This window comes from Sander lucioperca, chromosome 7 (genome assembly GCF_008315115.2).
Source record: "Sander lucioperca isolate FBNREF2018 chromosome 7, SLUC_FBN_1.2, whole genome shotgun sequence".
In the NCBI taxonomy this organism is placed as follows: Eukaryota; Metazoa; Chordata; class Actinopteri; order Perciformes; family Percidae; genus Sander; species Sander lucioperca.
In genome coordinates this window covers 26,872,546-26,895,816 of record NC_050179.1, presented here as the reverse complement: position 1 = coordinate 26,895,816, position 23,271 = coordinate 26,872,546, and the positions used below count along the sequence as shown (strand labels likewise).

The following is a 23,271-nucleotide window of genomic DNA, read 5'->3' as shown; positions in this document are numbered from 1 at the left end:
CGTTACAACCGAGGTATGCAGCAAAGCATTTGTGAAGCCACAACACAAACAACCTTGAGGCGGATGGGCTACACCAGCAGAAGACCCCACCGGGTACCACTCATCTCACCTAAAAATAGGAAAATGAGGCTACAATTTGCACAAGCTCACCAAAATTGGACAGTTGAAGACTGTAAAAATGTTGCCTGGTCTGATGAGTCTCAATTTCTGTTGGGACATTCAGATGGTAGAGTCAGAATTTGGCGTAAACAGAATGAGAACATGGATCCATCATGCCTTGTTACCACTGGGAAGGCTGGTGGTGATGGGGTAATGGTGTGGGGAATGTTTTCTTGGCACACTTTAGGCCCCTTAGTACCAATTGGGCATCGTTTAAATGCCACAGCCTACCTGAGCATTGTTTCTGACCATGTCCATCCTGTTATGACCACCATGTACCCATCCTCTGATGGCTACTTCCAGCAGGATAATGCACCATGTCACAAAACTTGTATCATTTCAAATTGGTTTCTTGAACATGATAATGAGTTCACTGTACTAAAATGGCCCCCACAGTCACCAGATCTCAACCCAATAGAACATCTTTGGGATGTGGTGGAACGGGAGCTTCGTGCCCTGGATGTGCATCCCACAAATCTCCATCAACTGCAAGATGCTATCCTATCAATATAGGCCAACATTTCTAAAGAATGCTTCCAGCATCTTGTTGACTCAATGCCACAAAGAATTAAGGCAGTTCTCAAGGTGATACGGGGTCAGACACGGTATTAGTAGGGTGTTCCTAATAATCCTTTTGGTGAGTGTATATAGAAAATTGGGAACATGCAATAAGGCAGGCCTGCTTGGTCCTTTCGGGAAATGATTGTAAAGATTTACAAAGAATATGTTTCTCTAACTGGGACGTTTTGGAATCGATTGGAGAGGATTTGTATGGACGAAGTACACAGCGATACACTGGTAAGAGCAAATTACATTTAACCATGTATCAGGCTAATTTAAATAGCTCATATTACTGTATTCTGTGAAGAGTTAACTTTGTTTAATATTGCTTTTTGCGAGGTGCAAATGTTCCGCCACAACAAGTTCTTTCCTGAGACCATTTTGCAGAGCCACCGTTGCTGCATCCAGAGCTTAGCGCCACCCAAGACAATTGAGATTGGTTTAAACAAAGAAATGCAAACAACGTTTTGACAAAACAAAAGTTTTTTTTTGTCCTATGTGTGGTATACCAGGCCTGGATTGGCTAATTGGGAGCACCAGGAGAATTTCTGGTGGGCAGGTCTGTTTTTTTGGTCACAAGGGCCGGTATTCAGTCACTGGGTTGAACTCCATCCATCCATCTTCGTCCGCTTATTCGGTCTCGGGTCGCGGGGGTAGGAGCTCCAGCAGGGGACCCCAAACTTCCCTTTCCCGAGCCACATTAACCAGCTCCGACTGGGGGATCCCGAGGCGTTCCCAGGCCAGGTTGGAGATATAATCCCTCCACCTAGTCCTGGGTCTTCCCCGAGGCCTCCTCCCAGCTGGACGTGCCTGGAACACCTCCCTAGGGAGGCGCCCAGGGGGCATCCTTACCAGATGCCCGAACCACCTCAACTGGCTCCTTGTGACGCGAAGGAGCAGCGGCTCTACTCCGAGCTCCTCACGGATGACTGAGCTTCTCACCCTATCTCTAAGGGAGACACCAGCCACCCTCCTGAGGAAACCCATCACGACCATAGGTGAGGGTAGGAACGAAAACTGACCGGTAGATCGAGAGCTTTGCCTTCTGGCTCAGCTCTCTTTTCGTCACAACGGTGCGATAAATTGAATGTAATACCACACCCGCTGCGCCGATTCTCCGACCAATCTCCCGCTCCATTGTCCCCTCACTCGCGAACAAGACTCCAAGGTACTTGAACTCCTTCACTTGGGGTAAGGACTCATTCCCTACCTGGAGAAGGCACTCCATCGGTTTCCTGCTGAGAACCATGGCCTCCGATTTAGAGGTGCTGATTCTCATCCCAGCCGCTTCACACTCGGCTGCGAACCGATCCAGTGAGTGCTGAAGGTCACAGGCCGATGATGCCATCAGGACCACATCATCTGCAAAAAGCAGCGATGAGATCCCCAGCCCACCGAACTGCAACCCCTCTCCACCACGACTGCGCCTCGATATCCTGTCCATAAATACTACAAACAGGATTGGTGACAAAGCGCAGCCCTGGCGGAGGCCAACTCTCACCTGAAACGAGTCCGACTTACTGCCGAGAACCCGGACACAGCTCTCGCTTTGGTCGTACAGAGATTGGATGGCCCTGAGAAGGGACCCCCTCACCCCGTACTCCCGCAGCACCTCCCACAGTATCTCCCGGGGGACCCGGTCATACGCCTTCTCCAGATCCACAAAGCACATGTAGACTGGTTGGGCATACTCCCAGGCTCCCTCCAGGATCCTTGCGAGAGTAAAGATCTGGTCCGTTGTTCCACGACCAGGACGGAATCCGCATTGTTCCTCTTCAACCTGAGGTTCGACTATCGACCGAACCCTCCTTTCCAGCACCTTGGAGTAGACTTTACCAGGGAGGCTGAGAAGTGTGATACCCCTATAATTGGCACACACCCTCTGGTCCCCCTTTTTAAAAAGGGGAACCACCACCCCTGCCACTCCTTAGGCACCGACCCAGACTTCCACGCAATGTTGAAGAGGCGTGTCAACCAAGACAACCCCTCCACACCCAGAGCTTTAAGCATTTCTGGACGGATCTCATCAATCCCTGGGGCTTTGCCACTGTGGAGTTGTTTAACTACCTCAGCAACTTCCACCAGGGAAATTGACGACAATCCCCCATCATCCTCCAGCTCTGCCTCTACCATAGAGGGCGTATTAGTCGGATTTAGGAGTTCCTCAAAGTGCTCCTTCCACCGCCCTATTACCTCCTCAGCTGAGGTCAACAGCGTCCCATCCTTACTGTACACAGCTTGGATGGTTCCCCGCTTCCCCCTCCTGAGGTGGCGAACGGTTTTCCAGAAGCACCTTGGTGCCGACCGAAAGTCCTTCTCCATGTCTTCTCCGAACTTCTCCCACACCCGCTGCTTTGCCTCTTTCACGGCAGAGGCTGCAGCCCTTCGGTACCTTGCAACTGCCTCCGGAGTCCTCTGGGATAACATATCCCGGAAAGACTCCTTCTTCAGTCGGACGGCTTCCCTGACCACCGGTGTTCACCACGGTGTTCGTGGGTTACCGCCCCTTGAGGCACCTAAGACCCTAAGACCACAGCTCCTCGCCGCAGCTTCAGCAATGGAAACTTTGAACATTGTCCACTCGGGTTCAATGCCCCCAGCCTCCACAGGGATGCACGAAAAGCTCCGCCGGAGGTGTGAGTTGAAAGTCTGTCGGACAGGGGCAATTATAAAATCGATCATTGACCTTTGGCCTAGGGTGCTCTGGTACCAAGTACACTTATGAGCATCCCTATGTTCGAACATGGTGTTCGTTATAGACAATCCATGACTAGCACAGAAGTCCAACAACAAACAACCACTCTGGTTTAGATCAGGGAGGCCGTTCCTCCCAATCACGCCTCTCCATGTGTCTCCATCATTGCCCACGTGCGCGTTGAAGTCCCCCAGCAGAACTATGGAGTCCCCCACTGGAGCCCCATACAGGACTCCACTCAAGGTCTCCAAGAAGGCCGAATACTCCGAACTCTTGTTTGGTGCATATGCACAAACAACAGTCAGAGTTTTCCCCCCCACAACTCGCAGGCGTATGGAGGCGACCCTCTCGTCCACCGGGGTAAACTCCAACGTAGCGGCGCTCAGCCGGGGGCTTGTGAGTATCCCCACACCCGCCTGGCGCCTCACACCCTGGGCAACTCCGGAGAAGAAAAGAGTCCAGCCCCTATCCAGGAGTATGGTTCCAGAACCGAGACTGTGCGTAGAGGTAAGCCCCACCAGATCTAACCGGTAGCGCTCCACCTCCCGCACCAGTTCCGGCTCCTTCCCCCACAGAGAGATGACATTCCACGTCCCCAGAGGCAGCGTCTGCTGCCCGGGTCTGGTCCGTCAAGGCCCCTGACCTTCACTGCCACCCATGTGGCAGCGCACCCGACCCCAGCGGTTCCTCCCACAGGTGGTGGGCCCATGGGATGGAGAGATGGATGCCACGTAGCTTTTTCGGGTTGTGCCCGGCCGGGCTCCGTGGCAAACCTGGCCACCAGACGCTCGCTGACGAGCCCTCCATCTGGGCCTGGCTCCAGACGGGGGCCCCGGGCTTCCTCCGGGCAGGGTCATTCCATCTCTTCCTCGGTCACTCATAGGGTTTTTTAGGGTTGAACTCATAACCGAAATATATCATGGATGTTGTCCCTAGGCTGCCTGCACTCACAGACCCCTCTTTTTATTTACAGTAGCCTATTTATTTTTTCTTGCAGCCCACCGTTCTCTACATTAATACAGCCCACTCGCACTCGCAGTCTGGTTATTATGACAATTATGTTTTGATGGTGGCAGCTTGCTAAAAAACAAAACGTCACCTCGTAACACGTCAGTGGTGTTTGTTAGAGGATGCGATTCGCGACCAAAAAGAAGCTATAAAAATAGATAACAATAACTGCAAAAACGGCGTTGAAAGGGCGACAATTAAAAAGAGGAAAACGATAAATGAAGGCGATGAGACGGGTAAGCTAAGCTAGCAGTGCAAGATGCTCGTGCAAAAAATAATAATACAACGTTGCCTGCAAACCCCCGTTCATGTTTAGAATCAATTTTTTTCTTGTAGCTCCTCAGCAGCAGCCACTAGTCCAGTTTGCATCAGCCATGAGCCCAGAACTCCAGATTGGGCAAGTAGGATTGCTCATTGAGTGAAAATTATAAGAACTAAAATTAATATTAATGAATAGTCTGGTGTAGAACTGCTCTATATGATGCCTAGAGACAATCAATGGTGCCAGATGATTCGGCACTACATTATTGAAACTGACTTGATCAGAAAGCTTTGTAAAAAGGGTAGATTTACAAGTGCTGAGAATTACGACAATTTAAAAAAAAGTTGATTTAATTTCAGAAGCAGAGCCAGTAGTGTGTAGTGTTTGTAGTTTTTTTCACATGCTGTTGCAACAACTAGTAACGTTAGAAAAACTACAACACCACACCGGAATTAATGCGCTACATTAAAACAAAAAGGAAATGTGAATCTGTTATTTCCAATTCGTCCTCTGAACGCCACAGGATGGCGCTAACACACAAGCTACAAGAAGTAAGATATACTGCCCCTCTTAACTGACTTTGTTTCACAGCGAATAACGTTATCTCACATCCCGTTCACTGTTCTGGTCGCTTCTTCAGGCTGCGGCCGACAGTAACGTTACACATCCATTGTCAGGTATTAATGGACAACGGCGAAGTTCATTAATACCTGACAATGGACACCTCAAAGGGCATTAACCCGCTTATACCATGGTCACTTGCCAAATAACCTATTTTTAAAACATTAGTTTATATTTTAATTTGTTTTACAATCAAAATCTAAAGTTTTTCCAAACAATAACTCCGTTTCCCTGGTTATGCCTGAGGTTTGGACTAATACCTGGAACAATCATTCCCATCCTATAAGGTTCTAATGCAATGCAAACATTGTTCACTCCTCCAGGAAATAGGAAGGACCTTAGATACGACTTGCCTCCCTTAGCAACGGGAGATATTTATATAGTCCGCTCAGCTCGTAGAACCCTTCAGCTCAGCTGCAAGCCAGAAAGCTAACGCTTTGCTAGCAAGATCCGAAGTCAATCACATTGTGTACAGTTGGCAATCAGTAAAAATAACCTGACAGTATGTTGAACAGCAAGACAAGCTAGCTATACAGCCATGTCATTATCCCCAAAACAATATAACGATTTTTACAAACTATTTTATCTGCGATGTGTAACGTTACTGTCGGCCGCAGTCTGAAGTGGCGACCTGAACAGTGAATAGGATGTGAAATTGTTCGCTGTGAAACAAAGTCAGTTAAGAGGGGCAGTGTAACTTATTTCTTACAGCTTGTGTGTTAGCACCATCCTGTGGTGTTCAGAGGACAAGTTGAAAAATAACTAGTGCTGTTAAACGATTAAAGGGGTGGTTCAGAATTTTGGACATAGGACCTCATTTCCAAGTTAGCCAGTGTGTTATTTATCAGTGGAGACAGTTTTCAACACTTTTCATCCAGTCCTTCCAGTTGCAGAGTTCGCTGGTGCTAGGGTAGCGCAAGTCAACAGTATCTGCTAGCCTGCCACTAAAAACAGTCTTACACACTCCACAATACACCCAAGGCAAATAAATTATAACGCCAGACTATCAATGTAAATGTCTGTTGATAAAATAATGTTAGAAATAAAACTACCCTCACATCTCAATGATCGCATTACATTTTGAGGGACTAGTTTCTCAGCAGCGGCAGAATTTTACTTAGCTCCGGTTAGTAGTACTGCACCATAAAGTAAACAGAGGAGCAAAGCTAGCCCCTTTCATAACGTTAGCCTAGCTGCTACTGATAGATTGAGACTGACAACGTTAGTGGAACATTACTGTTCAATGCATTGTGGAGAGTGACAATGTTAGCTAACGGTATAGCTACACTCTTGGTAGATACCTGGCTGGGCTAACCGCTAACTTTAGGTAATTGCTGACAAAAACGTCATGTAAGCTCGGACAGTTTACATGCAAATTGCTAGCCCATGTGCTTTCATGTATCGGTAACGTTATGTGAGTTATAGCCTGGCAGAGTGGAATTAGTTGGAGCTCACAGCAGCAGGTAAGTAAATTTGCGTGATTGTCATGTAAACCAGCTTTCTCGGTAGCCTAGGTAATATCACTCCGCCGCTGCTGTAGCCTATGCTACCAACTACAGGGAACAAAGTATAACTATTGCAATGCGATGTAAGGGTAGTTTTAATTCTAACATTATTCTATCAACAGACATTTACATCGATAGTCTGGCCTTATAATTTATTTGCCTCAGGTGTACTGTGGAGTGTGTAAGACTGTTTTTAGTGGCAGGCTAGCAGATACTGTTGACTTGCGCTAGCCTAGCACCAGCGAACTCTGCAACTGGAAGGACTGGATGAAAAGTGTTGAAAACGGTCTCCACTGATAAATAACACACTGGCTAACTTGGAAATGAGGTCCTATATCCAAAATTCTGAACCATCCCTTTAAAATATTTAATCACGATTAATCGCATTAATGTCATAGTTAACTTGCAATTAATCGCAATTAATCGCACATTTTTATCTATTCTAAATGTCCCTAGATTTCTTTTTGTCCAATTATTTTTTCTCATTTTAATGTTCTTATCAACATGGAAAAGTGGATCGGCTTGCTTTGTGCTTTTGTCGCCTGGCTTTGACGAGGGGGTGGAGAATTCGCATCAGCTGTGTGCTTGGCCATCAAGTGGTATTTCAGACTGGACGTGCTGCGATGATAGCTCAGTTCACTTTGGTCTTGTCAATGGAATCATTTGGCAACTTTTTAAAAGTAAACTTTCCATTCAGAATCTTATTGGCATCCATTTCAGCATCTCGTGCTCGCCATCCACTCAAAACGTAACATTAGCCTACTACTCTTTGGCCGGCTCGCAAGCCCAAACAAGGGTGTGCGGCGTGCCTGTTGTTTTGTTTCCGGTCTAGCTAGATCCGGTGTGGTGTTGTAGTTTTTCTAACGTTACTAGTTGTTGCAACAGCATGTGAAAAAAACTACAAAGTTTGCTATGCCAAAAAGAACGTTAATCTCGCGATAAAAAAGATGTATGGCGTTAAAATGGGTTTGCGTTAATGCCGTTAATAACGTTAACGTAGGTGTCCTACATCACTTTTTTATGGACACCCTGCAGCCAATCAGAATTGAGTATTCACCCAGACCATGGTATAATAGTTGTGAGTGATCAGTCCGTCATTCAGTTGTCCATTGATCCAGCCCATCATGCGTAGCTAGTACAGTGCAATAAAAAGGTGGAATACGCTTCTTAGTCTTCTTCTTACTTACATGAAGTCCTAAAGACTAAGAAGTTACAGTATTTCAGTGCATGATACTGCTTTTATTTATCAGTGGGATAGATAGATAAGAGTTAACTCTATTGAAATTACCCTCTCCAAGGGCAGGGCTGTAATTAGCCGAACATGGTTAGATAGTGCAGGTTTTGTGAGGGAGAAAGAGAGACCTTAAAGAGAGAATGTGAACGCAGAGTGAGGTCTCCATTTAATTAGCAAGACAGCCAATGAGACAGATTGTTAAGAGGGGTCACAATCTAAGAGGGAAAGGGTGAAGACAAAGAAGAGAAGAGAAGGTTGATAAGGATTTGGAAGCGAGCAGAAGCACAAGCAGAAGACGCACGGGAGCAGGAGGACAAATAGGAGGAAAAAAAAGAAAAAGAAAGATAAATAGGCAATGTAAAACCCTAAGATGAGGACAAGGGAGGGGAGCAAAAAGGAGGAATACCAATAGATTGAAATGGGGCGGAAAAAAGAAAGAAGAAAAAGATGGTAGAGGGTGATAAATCTTGTAGAGCTATAGCAGTTGGTTCAAGGCCATGAACAGACAGACTACTATAGTATTCACAGTCTATTTCAAGGGGTGAGCCAAAGCAAACGCTTGAGAGAGGCACAATGTAACATTAAGTACACAATCAGTAGATGTGTTTTCTCCAGAGAATGTATAATGGATTTGGCTTTCAATTCAGAGGGTTAAATGTATAGCCACTGTACTAACTCATCCCAATAGACAGTTTAAATATATGGCTGAGATCCATTCTGTTCCTGTCCCTGAATCTAGTCTATTAAGTTCGAAACATAGTTTTGTTCTAAAGCAAAAAAAAAGTAACATTCTAGCAGGTCTTACAGAGCAAGGGTGCCTTCGTTTCCTTTAGTCCTACAACCAATGAAAGTAACAATAAAAAGGCTGTATGTTCCGTAGACAGAAGTTAATGAAAACAAAGTATCACTACTTACTTTACTTCTTTAGTCTCCCTTGCTATATTCTGACAGAACAGCCAGTCAAGAGCCTGGGGAAACACACAGCTGCCATCCACAAAACCAGCAGTAACCTTGAAGCATGGCTTGCCAAAGTGGACAGGTCTGGGTTTTTCTGGAATTTACCAGCACACCATTCCACCCAGGGTTTTGTGGCCTTTGCTACTGTACGATGTTCCAGTGTTAACTGTGGTAGCTCTGGAGAAGATCAGAAGCTATCTGTGAAAGTGGCTTGGATTGCCAAGGAGCCAAAGCAGTGCTGCACTATACGGGTCCACTACTGCCGGTGAGTTGCAGATGGCAGAGGTCCATTGTCTGAACGGTGGCAACAGGGCGATCAGGTCTGGGCTACTTCCAGAGCTGCCAGATCAGTAAAGCAAAAAGAAAGGAGCGACAATATCTCCTCCAGAAAGTGGTGCGCATAGGTGAGGAGGTATGTGTCAGCACCCTACCAAGTCCGGCGAACCTGCTCATATAAGGCAAGAGTGATGATGATGAAGAGCGCCATGATCAGGTGCTTAAGGCAGTTGCAGAAGCAGTCACCACAACCAGAGTCCAGTAAACACCACCCCAGGAAGAAAACCATCCCCTTTCTCAAAGCTGGAGAGAAGCCTCATTCCCTTTCACAGACAACACTGTGCCAACTGTCTGCAGCCCCAGACTGGCAGTTGAGAGTGGATCTTGAGAAACAACTAAGGTTCCCTGATCACATCACAAACACGACACTCCGCCCAGACTTCTCAGACTCAACCCTGGGAAGAACATATGGAGGAGGTTCATGAGAGGAAGCTTCCCAAATACCAAGAGCTGGTGAAGCAGTGTAGGAGCCAAGGCTGGCATGAGCCAAGGTAGGATGCTGGGGATTCAATGCTAGGCGCTCAATTTGCAAAGCTCTGACTGGGCTGCGAGGAACTGGAGCTGCGAAAAGGGGGGCCATCCGCACCATAACTGAAGCCGCAGAGAAAGCCACCAGGTGGCTTTGGATAAAGAGGGCACGCCCGTAGATTGGTGCTACTGGGATGCAAGCCGGGACCTGATCAACCCCGGCTGGGTCACCTGGGGGAGGGGATAGGCATTTGAAAGACCCGAAACCCCCGATGACCCTCGGATCATTACTGACGATGCATCCCAGCGCACCCTAGAGATGTTTCTTCTAACTTGTCTATATGGTGACCATATAGTATCTTTTCAGGTGTAAATGCAGAGCAGGCTTTTACCCAGGGTCCACTATGTACTGTGCACCCGGGGGGGGGGTGTATTAGTATGCTATACTAATACTGTATGTAGTTATACAGAATGCCACTGAACACTACTTACTATCCTTCACAGTGTATCAGGTGCGCAGTGTCTATAAACATAAATACAAATGTTATAAACTGATATGACTGTGTGGATATTTCTCAGTGTAAATATACCTGATGGTACAATGTTTCTGGTCATCCAGGAAAACCCAGTGGTACGACACGGGAAGCGGGGAGCAGTTGGTGATGGAGATTGCTCTACGAGTCCTTGAGCAGTTGAGCACACAGCCAAAGTCCACTGAGGTGGAGGAGAAGTGGAGGTTGGGGAAGTGGACCTCAGCGTGCAACTCCACTATCTCTTGCTGTGGGTGTCCTGGGTAGTGTACCTTAAGTAACTAAAGAAAAAAAATGTCAAGGTAGGAAATGTATTTCAAAATAGTTGATATTACAGGTAAAACATTTCAATGGTGGAAGTAAGTAAACAGACTGTTTTCACTTAATGCCAATGGGCCCCAATCTTTTTGGCTTGTGCAGTGGTGGAAGAAGTATTCAGATCCTGTACTTCAGTAAAAGTAGCAATACCAAACTGTGAAAATACTCCACTACAAATATAAAAAAGTAAAAGTACATATTGTGCAGTAAAATGGTCCCTGTCAGTGTTTTCCCAATTAAATATGTTATTTTTGGACTAATATTACTGCTGCACTAATGTTTATGTTGCATTTTACTTCTGTAGATGTTTAAGGTTGTGCTAATTTTTATATACTGTTGGGTAGTTTCATCTACAGCAATGCATCCCATTCTATAAGATCGTCATACATGTCTGTAGCGTTGCTGTCCTGTAAGAACTACATATCTCTAACAAGTCAACTTTTCATGAGAATCCCTGTTTTCCAGCTATTTTTTACATAGTTTATTTAGTATAATAAGTAGAAACATTGCACTGCGTCCTTCAGTTTATCAGAAACATTCATATTCAAAATCACCAATTTCTCTTTCAGAGAAATGTAACGGAGTAAAAGGTACAATATTTAATGTAGTGGAGAAGAAGTATAAACCTGCATAAAATGTAAATACTAAAGAACTACAGAAATAGTAAAGTACAAGTACCTTAAATTTGTACATAAAATACATTTGTTCAATTTTATTTTAGCCTAATATTACAAATCGCACATTTGCCTCATTTACAACCTGTACAGCATATGACACGGTCTGTTGTTTGACCCTTGAAAAAAAACGTTAGCAGGGAATAAATGGTAGAAACCTCAGGGAGAGCTGCTGAGGAGGTTATGATCTCTATCTTAATTTTAAATTAGACAGAAGATATTAACATAATTTTGTATAGCATCCCTTTAATTATCTTGCAAACCCAATGCGGGTCCTAAAACTCATGTTAGGAACCACTGCCATATTGGCTAAGCCATGGTGTACCAAAAAGGTCACAATATAACCCCAGATGAAAAAGCAAAGCATCATTTAAGACAACAAAATGCATCAGTTACCTCATCCATGACTCGTGACACCTGATCCTGACAGTAAGATGGATTAAAGCATACCCACAACTTCGCCTGCCTCCCCTCACCTACAACCATGGACTGGAAAAGAGATACAGTAGTTAAAATACATAAAATACAGGTATTGAAGGAATCATGCTGATTTTGCAAAGGTTTGGATTACAGATTTTTAGGTAACATAATCAAGGCGTTCTACAACCTTTTTCATTTTTTGTGAATCTGGCCTTGCATGCTTGATGGGAAATCATTACAATACGCTTTTAATCTGATGACTCCCAAAGTATAAGTTCACAACCCTTTGAAAAACCTTTACACAGTTTAATGAAATGTTTATTGTAATCCTGCCATGGGCAACCTTATCAGAATATCCTGCTACTCTTTAGCTTCATTCAGACACTTGCCAGGGGCTTGAAAACCATTTTAATGGTGGATTCCAATCCCACATTTAAATCAACTCTCAAAATTGAGAAGAAGAGAAAGTTAGAGCTGTAATAAAATTAAAACATGGGCATCATCATCTTTTCTCAACAGAGATGGTATTCCCTGTTTCTTGCCCAAGGACTACAGATGTAAATTAGCTTATAGCTAACTCTGGTACAGCTAAGAGGCTGTGCACTGTCCCTGTTAAATAAACAAACACAAATGAATGAATGAATGAATGAATTACTTAAAAGGAATGTACAAACTGATATTCCATCACAGTGAAAAAGGTGTTATAATAATGAGTGCGAGTCCAAGAAAATGACAGCCATGAGTCTCATTTAGAAGGTAAGAAACATCTAAGAGTGCGTCTGACTCGGCACATTAACTGTGATCAATAAATTCTGTGCTGTTGCTACTAATGTGTACACACATGTCCACTATAGACAGTGATGGAGTACTCAAGTCGCAATTCTTTGGACTCGCACTGATGACTTGGACTCAGACTCAGAATCAAATCGGACTCAAGCATTTATGAAATAGCACTCGGAAGTCAGATGAAGTTTCTGACTACTTTTATTTGTAATAGGCAGTGATGGAGTACTCTAGTTCTGGAATCGGACTCAAGTCCGACTTGAGTAACTATTCTCTGGACTCGTGACTCGACTCAGACTTTAACTTAGGTAATAGTGTTTTGACTCTGACTCTTCTTTGGTGACTCGGACTCGAACACTGGGGACTCGAGACTTGACTTGGACTTGACAGTTGGTGACTCAACTACAACACTGACTACAGACAAGATGGACAGTAACACTGAACCTACTAGTACCTTAAACGTCATCTGTTCAGAAGGTGCCCTTGACTATCTTGTTGCTGCCTTAAATTTAGTTTCTGACCCTTTTAAACACTAACAGTAACAGATCGATCAGTCATAAGCATTGATGTCGACTGTTCATGCTCGAAATAATGTTCACTTTCTCTGGATATAATTTAGCACACTCGTTAGCACTTATCCCACTACACTTAACACAGTGCTAAGGATAACGCTGGACTGCAGTGATAGTCACTCAATGCAAATCAAGTCTCAGCTATGCAATAAACAAAATTAATTCAGAAAAATTATATAAGAGCTGAAATACTAAATTAGCAATCGTCGCTGTTGGAGCACAGCTTTCCTCGAGGGTCTGTGTGTTCTCGTTGTGCCTCCCTTTGAGCAAGGAACTGGCCATTAATCTGAGGTTTTTCCCATGAACGCACCAGAGAACACGTCTCCTCATAATTGTTTTGCTGAATTGTACTTTTCCATTGATCATTTAAGGTTAGTTCTTGAGATAGAAGCTCTGACAGCAAGACAATTTGAATGAGGTAGAAAATGGACAGAGATTGGAAAGAGAGAGGATGATGGAATTATTAAAAAGAGAAATAAAAAATGTACAGAAAAGTCCATAAGCTCACTCTAAATTTAAGTTGTTTCAATGCACAATCTATATTAAAATCAGTACTTGCCTGACTTTAGTATATGGTCACGTTTTTCATATACTGATTCTTACACTTACTTTCCCATTTGCCTAATTTTCTGCATGAAGGCAGTGTTTTTATTTTTAAAGTCATAATCTGTGATCTAAATATTAACAAACCCCCACTACCACAGGTCAGACACTACATAGGAAACTGATATCCCTCTCAAATTGATTGTCATGTCTTTTAATATATAAAACTAGCCAACAACTTTAATCGAGGGTAACTTGGGTGAGTTGTTGTTTTTAAAGTAAAAAAACAACAGATTAAGTACAAAACAGCAAATTCTTATAATATCCTCAGTTAGATACTTTTACAAACAACACTGTGTTGGTAGAGGAGAAGAAGTAGAAGAAGAAGAAGAAGAAGAAGAAGAAGAAGAAGACCAAAATCAGCAGGTTTATTCTGTCTGGAACTTGAAGTGAAAAACAAATAGACAAATAACAATGAAGCGTTGACTAAAAGGGAGAGATGTGTACCATAGTGGTAGCTGTACTATGGGCTCCAGAGGCCTCACATAGGGAGAACGGCTCCACGAGAGAGAGCTCCATGGATAGAGGCAGAGATGACAAATTCTCCAAGATGAGCTTCTCATATAGGGGTTTTAGACTCTCTCCTGGGACCTGTAAGACATATAAATAATGTATTCAACATAACAATATAAAGACATGTTTGAGGAACAGCAATCTTAAATGAATTTTTTGTTCTGATCTGATCAAACTTTACAGAGTTGCTCAAATTCTCAGACATTCCTTCAAAGCTATAGTACGTAGTTTTTGTCTCCCCCATGAGGAATTCTAAGTAATGACAACAAAACTGTCGGCACCTCCATATGATACAAGCCTCACGCGACCGCGCACCACCCCCACCCCTCCTCCATGCAGTTGCTAGTAGCCAAGGAGGACACGGAGGATTAAAAAAACATCATGGAGTTATCTTCACTCGACACCATTTCTAAACATAGCCATAGAAATACAGAAAACGTTTTGTGAAGCTTATAGTCTTAATTAGCTTTGTATCAGTTTATTTGGCAATGGCTTGAATGTAACAGACGTTCATTCATATAAAAAGGTTATGCACCAAAGCTTTAAATTATTTACATTCATGCTATGTCATCCCCAAAAGGCATCTGACTTATGATATGTCTACAAAACAAATAGATAACATTGTTTGGACAAGTTTCTGCAGATATATTACAAAATTAAATACTAATATAATATAGTGTAACGGCCAGCAGGATGCCGTTGTGCTGACTGTTCTGCACTGCAGTGCAAAGGATCATGGGACTACTGTATGTTCTTAACTGTTTCTGTCCTAGTTTAAGTGTGTTAATGATGTTATGTTAGTGTTTTCGGTGTGCATTTATGTTATCTGGGTTTTAGTGGGGGATTTAGTGTTCATGTTTATTTACATTTGTTGGGTTACCATGACTGGGACCTGGGGGTAGATTGATGGCGTGTGGAACGACAATAAACTACCTTGGAAAGCCGTAGCTGTGGCACTTGAGTGAATCTTTTAAAATAAGTTTTAAAATAATAAAAAAAAAAAACTTTTGCCTTACCTTCTCTGTGTAGAATTTCAGCTGCTTGGAGGAAATGCTGAGCATAGGAGGCACAAAGCGACAGGTAACATCTACAGACATGATGAGCTCATTACAACCCTGGCGACCAACAATGCCACGGCACACCAGACGCTCTCGTACAACCTGGGGAAGACAAGATCATATGAACTGTACATGTACTACAACATGTATCTAATATAATAGACACACACATTGACTCAGTGATGTAGTACTTTTTGAAGGTCTCGGTCTTGTCTCGGAATCAACCACATTTTTACTCCGTCTTGTCTCGGTCTCAGATAAAAAGGACTCAGGATTTTATTTCAAGACCGGTCAATACCACAACTGCAGAGATATCACTAAATTGCCTGTGCATTGTCTGATTTATGTGTTAATTACTGTGATTAGATGTAAAACGTCCTGCTTCAAATGCAACCAATAACTTGACTCATTTCTAGTTTGAAATTTGTTACTGTTAACCCCCTCTCCCCGACCCCTTAACACGCACTCCCAAGAAAGTGAATGCGGGAGACAGGAGAAGAAGCTCTGGCTGTCTGGGGGATGTCAGCCAAATCGTGAATGAAGAATAATCTTAATTTGTTTTCTGTGGGTGTTTTTTATTGGGAATGTGGATCTTTCAGATCATTTTGAGGAGTGCTTATGGTTAGCATTTTCCACATTTTATCATGTAATGCAGTGTGGGACTCGCACTGGTCTGGTCTTGGTCTTGACTTGGTATCAACCCCTCAAAGTCTTGGTCTTGTCTCAGTCTCGATGCACTCTGGTCTTAATGATGACTTGGTCTCGGTTTAGTTGGTCTTGACTACAACACTGCATTGACAGTGCTTATAAAATTCAGAGCTTGAGTTTATTCACTTTCGGGCCTGCAAGCAAACTGTCTCACCTTGGGGCAGTCTGAAGAGCCCGTCAGCACCATGTCAACGGAGCAGCCTGGCAAAAGCTCCACGCGAGAAGGTGTGAGGCTGAACACAGGCTTCTCTCTGCTGGAGGAGAGCAAAGATCCACGGCCTGGAATATCCTTCTTCTTGGGAGCGGAGATGGACGGCAAGACGGTTCGGCCAGATAAGTTTCCCCCCTTTCGAGTTTTTGATGAGTCTGAAGATCCCGTCAGCACCATGTCACCACAGCCCGGAATATCCTTCTTCCTTTGAGCTGAGATGGAGGGCAGGTTGGTTCGGCCGGACAAGTTTCCCCCCTTTCGAGTCTTTGTGGAGAGCAGGAAGTCATCAGTCCGCCAGTGAAACCGCTGCATTCGCTTCCCACGGTTGGTCAGCTTGAAATGGTACTGGCATGACCCAGGGCTAATAGGACATACCGAGGACAGCGAGGAATTAAGGCATGTTGTCTATTAACTACTACATTTTCAGTTCTAAATCACCATATCAATATTAAGTCAAATTTGAATAATGAGTGTGACATTTTTTATTCTACCTGAAGTATGTGCCTAGGTCAAGGTTGGGAGCAAAAGGCTTGTCACTGACGATTGTGGTGCCAGTGCCTGTGGCAGACAGAGGGACAGTGTGTGTTTGACTGTCCTGGATGGATATTTCCAGCATGGGTTGGAAGTGAAGCGTGTCCTCCAGGTGTGCCACTACTCTCAGCTCATGCTGGCTCTCAGGTGGCACTTCCCCCTCACTGGGCTCAACTCGCCCAAAGGACTTTCCATAGCGCTGAGGAAACAGAAACACAAGGAAAAGAGTTGGTTGACTGTCTGAATCCGATGAGCTAAAGTGTTTGCTACGACAGGATGCCCGCCTTTGCATCCGTAGAGTTGCAAGGTAATAGTTACAGCAGCTAGTTACATGACGAAAATGTGTTGATTGAAAATATCTCCCTTCACGCAATTGAGGCCTATGCTACGGATGGACCTGTAAAGATAGATGTGTATATCATATAGCCGCATAATCACATCAATATTTCTGAGTTGCATGAGATCCTAGAGGTAAATATAAGTATATGATATAAGTAGAGCAGTGACTCCTTGCCTGAGATAAGTAAGAACAAATATCTCCCTACTATGATTATGATAATGGGTAGCGTATGATATACAGATGTACAGTTGTATAGAAGAAGTTAAGATGAGTGTATCCTATGATAACATGTGTTTTAAAATACACAAAAGCCTTAACACATGGATCGTTTGAAAATGTTATGTGTCTCACATCTACACTCTCTTTGAAGTGAGCATAAAAAAGAGACTGCCGCAAGACAAACTCAACATTCCTTCTATTTCCCAGCTCTGTGGATGGTTTAATTGCATTGATTTGAATAAAGTCCAATGCAATGAGAAAAAAGATGCGCTGTAAATCTAATGTTCATTTCCAGTCCTTCAACAAAGCCCTTCACTGTGCTCATTGTACTGTACAGTACAGTACGTATATATATATATAAGCAGTCGTCGGGATCACAATCAATGTTCTGTACAGCAACTCTGTTGATGAATGGCTGGAACATAAACTTTTAATTGGGATTTTGAGAATGGGTTTCCTAAAGATGCAGTGAAGCTTAGGAATAATTTATGTCCTTTGTCAAATACTGCAATTTGTGTTGCATCACTGAAGCAAAGACTGTACTAACAATAATATTGATTGAAATGATATTTGAAGATTTAGTTTGATGTCTCTGTTGAAAGCTACTTCCTTACAGAAAAGTCCTGCAGAAAAAGAGACATTTGAAGAAAGATGCCTCACACAAGCAGGCAACACTTGACCAGAGAGTGACTTCAGGAGTCATAGATCACTTTCTCAGCATTTGTATGATCGGGTAAAGGAGCCACTGAAAGGTGACTTGGTGTGGGTCGATACAAGGGTGATCAGAGTAAAGGGGGTGGGTAGAGTCAGAAGAGGAGAAAGAGCAGGGGGTTGACTCTCCAGAGGAAGGAGCAAGACGACTGGAATCTCAATAATCACATCAAACCTGCTGCATCCCACAACTTGATTAGCATTGATTGCTTTTGAATGCAGCACAAGTCAGAAGGGCTTAGAATCCAAATCGGTGCTGTATGCTGTACAGCTATAAAGAGTACATGCACCTGCATACATCTAGCACCAAACTTAAATCTCACTTGGCTTCTGTTTCTGCTTGCCAAAAAAATAATAAATAAAAAAGATTAAAACAACTAAAATAGTGTCTGAATTTTAAGACCAATCCCTTTTTTACATAGAGTGCAGAAAATGGTCGTACAGGGTAATTATCATCCACATCATGTATATATGTACTGTCGTGCAGTTTCTGTTTCTAGTTTTGTATCTCTGTTCAAATTCTAACAGAAAAAAATAGACAAAAAAAAATCTGTGTACATATGTATTCCGATGTGAAGCGCTGTTCATGTGGATTTCGAAAAATAGTTGATACGTATTTATAGAAACTTCAAAGTGTTAAGTTGGGAACAGAATTTGGAGCAGTGGTATCCCATCTGCCAGGCTAAAGCAGTTAACCTAGGGAAAACACTGGACACTATTTTTCACACTACACAGTCTGGTTGTCTAGATATCTTTGACACTGTATAAAATAATCAATAAAATCCTAGGTTTTATTAGGGATGGAGTTGTGGTTCATTTCTCACAGATGGTCACTTAGATGACAAGCAAGTGTGGATACCTTCCACAATATCCCCGCAATCATCACTCATCGGGTCTATTTGTGTGGCTCCCTGCCAGCCTATTGAGCGAGATGTAATGTAATTCAAGGAGAATCTGCATCGATTGATGCTTGAGAGTGCAGGGGGAAACTCCTATCCTCAACACTGCCTTAGAGGAGAGGACAGGGTCACACAACTGCAGTTACACCGGGGTTGCCTGTGTGTGTTTGAATTAGTGTGCATGCACGGTTGTTTCTATGCCAGCTTAGGAAGTATTGAGTCATAGCCCCAGTCACAAGTTTGTTCCCAGTGGATTCCCAGTGATAAGAGAAGGGCTTTCAGAAAGCAAATAAATACTTGAATGAACACACTGGATATGATCAACTGTAGATCTCAGGATAAGGTAACGTTACATTTACACTAAGTAATAAGTATGATAAATAAAAATGAGTGGAAGATTATTATTCAATCTTAAGAGTCTTTGTGATGGGTCCGTGCTCCCTCTATATTCCGAAAAAACGAGCACTGAAGTTGAAGTGTAAGAGATGAAAACAGCTTAACTGTCATTTAAGGAGTAATAGATAAACAGTTGAACATTCAAAATTGTAGACATTGTATTGTTTTGTAGATTAAATAATTATTTTGTGTATAAAATGCTATAAACACTAGAAACAGCAAGAGATTCCAAGTTGAGCATTGTTCAATCAGCGTCCCAGATCAAGCCCACCTATTCCAGTCATGTCATCCTGAATTGACAAAATGTCAGCGTCTAACTGGTTCATGAAGGAGAGCGCACTCTAAAGGAAAATCACGTATTCTCCTGGGGTAGGACTACAATTGAGCTGGCAACTAATTATTCCAAGAGCTAACAAAGCATTAGAGCAGGTATGTATTAAATCCAAAAGTATTTCATTTCTGTATGCTCCTTGTAACATCTTACCACTGGAACTCATTGCTTGTAAATTTGAATGTATTATACGCGTTTCATTAATTTATTTATAGGCTAAACCTATCTAATAGCGTTAATACAGTATGTGGGCTCAGGGGTGTGTCTGTGTTGGTGTGTTTGTACCATGTAAGCAGTAAAGTGGGCTGGAATAGGTGACTGGTTTGACAGGTGCAGGGTTCTAGTTATGTCCGTCAGAACCGGGATTGTGCCAAAGTCCAGCTGTGGGCTCTGAACATGAACTATTGGTCCCTGCCCAATACATGACAAGACCACCTCCTGGAACAAAAAAAGGCAGATTAGAGAACACATTTTACTGAGTAATGTAGAGAAAGACACCTGTATATGTATATGCCTGTATTCAGACAAACTACTCAAAATTACTCCCTCATGCACTGAGTATTCAACCAGTAACAGCGCAGATATTAACACTCAGAAGCGCGCGCACACACACACACACACACACACACACACACACACACACACACACACACTTCCACTGACCAGGGGTGGCTGGAAGCTGCCGAACACAGCAATGCGTAGAGTGCGCTGTTGCCTTCCAACGGCCTTAGCTAGCAGAAACACAGGAAGCTCTTCTGAACTGTGAGGAAGAATCAATCCTCTGGGGGTGAAGCTGCCAAAAAGCAGTGGCAGACTCTCCTCATATTCCTGAAAAAGGTGACACAGACAGAAATTACTTTTTTCAAGCAAAGATACAGATCAAACATCTATTGTACAAAAAGATAGATGGTTTTGAAAGTAATTTATATTCTCTGCCCTTGTCACGGCAGGAGTGGACAGCTGACAGACAGTGATTTCAATGTTGGCCATTTGCACCAGTACAGTTTCATGGAGCTATTACTGCAAGTCAGGACATGATTATTTTGATTCCAAAAACAATCTTTATTATATTTTGTCTTAACAATGGTCAGAGTCTTAATACAGTGATAATGACATTCTATTAGATTCATTAAAGCAATAGTTCAACATTTTGGGAAATACTTTTATTGGCTTCCTTGTGGAGAGTTGAATGAGAAGCTCAATATCACTCTCATGTCTGTATGGTAAATATGAGGCTGGAGCAAGGAGACGGTTAGCTTAGCTTAACACTTCAGAAAGTCACTTCTCCCAGTCAAGAAATAGTCTGCCACATAACCCCATGTAAAAACACAACTTGTTTTTTTACTTTTTTTCTAAGGATTAATGGATATGTTCACAATTTTGTTTTAAAGTCTGTCTTACAAAAATAGTGCATATGAACATTAAGGCAGATCTTTGTTGCTGTAATTATTCCTCCTGTTCATACTCCCAATTAGAAGATCCCTTTCCTAATGTGCTTTTAATGTAAGCGATGGGGGTCAAAATCCACAGTCTTCGTTCCAAGCTAAAATCCATTTCAAATTTCAGCAAAAGCTAAGATAAGTCAAATCAAGTTGATATCGTTGAAGGTTACTGTGTCTTTAGTACAATAAACATATAAATATATAACGTGTTAATTAGTTATCTTTAGGGGGGCTGGTAAGCAGACTTTGTTACCTTTGGACACAGCCAGTCTAGCTGTTTCCCTGAGTTTCTGTTTTTTCATAAAATACATGAATGTCAAAGTGTCCTTGGGCAAGACACTGAACCCCGAATTGCTTCCGATGCTGCGCAATCGGTGTGTACCATCGGTATGTCTGCTGAGCAGGTGGCAGGCATGGAAGCCTCGGCCACCAGTGTATGAATGTGTGTGTGAATGGTGCTGTTGTGTGTGAAGCACTTTGAGTAGTCGTTAAGACGAGAAAAGCGCTAGATAAATGCAGTCAATTTAAAGTGCAGCTACAGTCATTCCACGGCTGCAATGACAGTGCAGGTATGCTAAGAGCCAGATGTGGAAGACACGGAAGCGCTGACCAATCAGAGCAGACTGTGCTTTTTCAGGAGAGGCTCTTAAGGAGACAGGCACTAAAACCATGGATGTATAATAAGAACTGGATACAGCGTTGGAGGCGGAGCCCCAATCATTCCTATGAGAGTTGCTCATTAGTGAAGACTTTATGGAGCCAGAAATTACCCAGATGATCGACACTGCATCAGCACTGTGCGGCCCATAGAGCAGGCCGACTACAAACCTCTGCTGGCCCAGCCAGCTACTTCCGGTTTAGCGCTCCACTAACTTGAATGGGGATGAAATCATTTAATTGTGCAGCTCTTCTAGACTTTCCAAATTTCCGAATGGATTAATTTCTGTCATTTCATGGGGGTTGTGATCCACTGATTTACAGACATACAGTGGCACTCATACATTTATGAACCCATGCTAAAGTTGACTAAAAAGAGGAATAAAAAAATCATCTTTTGGAAATTGATCTTAATGCCTTAATTAAAAAAATGAGGAAAAATCAAACCTCTAAGGACACCAATTTTCTTTGTGAATGAATAATGTATCGTAAATAAATAAATGTTCTTCCTTAAAATACAGGGGGCATAAGTAAGTACACCCCTATGTTAAATTCCCATAGACAGGCAGATATTTATTTTTAAAGGCCAGTTATTTCATGGATCCAGGATACTATGCATCCTGATAAAGTTCCCTTGGCCTTTGGAATTAAAATAGCCCCACATCATCACATACCGTTCACCATACCTAGAGATTGGCATGGGGTACTTTCCATAAAATCATCTCTCAATGCAAATCACACCAGCTTATGTTAACTGAAATAAATCCATGCCAGTCTCTAGGTATGATGAAGGGTATGTGATGATGTGGGGCTATTTTAATTCCAAAGACCAATGGAACTTTATCATAAATAAATAGATAAGAGATGATAGATAGATGAATGAACAAAATTGGTGTCCTTAAAGGTTGGATTTCTCCTCATTTTTTTAATTAAGGCATTACGATCAATGTCCAAAAGATGATTTTTTTTATTCCTCTTTTTAGTCAACTTTAGCATGGGTTCATAAAGTTATGAGTGCCACTGTATCTTTCGCCATGTAAGTCAATGGGAGTAGTATTTTTGGACCAGTAGGCATCACGTGATGAGCTGGGAGTTGCAATTCCACTGTTAGGCCACCATGTTCAATTTGCTTCAAAGAAGGCACACTTCCTGGGGGCCTGGCTAAAACGGAGCGTTTCAGACAGAGGGTGAATACAGATAGACAGTATTAAAAAAAAAATGTTTGAACATTGAAGCATGTAGACATGTTCTAGTAAAAACCCAAATACAAGAATGAGCCTGAAAAATTAGATCTAAGATGGCGCCGCAGACAGTCGACTCGGTGTGTCTGTGCGCATTGTTTTGTTTTGTTTTGTGTTTTAACTTTGTTTTTTGCGATGGTACCCGGATCTCTTTCTCCAGAGAAGAGCTCTTGAACATCAGGGGAACAACGCCAGAGGATTTATTTCCTACTTTTCTTCTCCCTACACTGGAAATTTTGGACATTCTAGTCAAAGGTGCGCTCACCTTTCCTCACGCAGCGAAACGTCGGAGGAGAGGGAAACGGGCT

General features: G+C 42.9%; 1 protein-coding gene across 3 annotated transcripts in view; it reads right to left on the bottom strand.

Annotated features, from left to right (window-relative positions):
- The window catches only part of hydin (HYDIN axonemal central pair apparatus protein), a 128,284-nt gene that overhangs the window by 66,423 nt on the left and 38,590 nt on the right, over positions 1-23,271 (bottom strand). For all 3 annotated transcript variants that reach the window (XM_036003247.1, XM_036003248.1, XM_031309972.2), the window contains exons 17-24: positions 20,287-20,451; positions 19,909-20,061; positions 16,688-16,926; positions 16,140-16,557; positions 15,236-15,379; positions 14,154-14,297; positions 11,725-11,817; positions 10,397-10,617 (exon numbers count right to left, since the gene is read on the bottom strand). In XM_036003247.1, the coding sequence (XP_035859140.1) occupies positions 10,397-10,617; positions 11,725-11,817; positions 14,154-14,297; positions 15,236-15,379; positions 16,140-16,557; positions 16,688-16,926; positions 19,909-20,061; positions 20,287-20,451 (1,577 nt within the window). The remainder of the gene's footprint in view (positions 1-10,396; positions 10,618-11,724; positions 11,818-14,153; positions 14,298-15,235; positions 15,380-16,139; positions 16,558-16,687; positions 16,927-19,908; positions 20,062-20,286; positions 20,452-23,271) is intronic.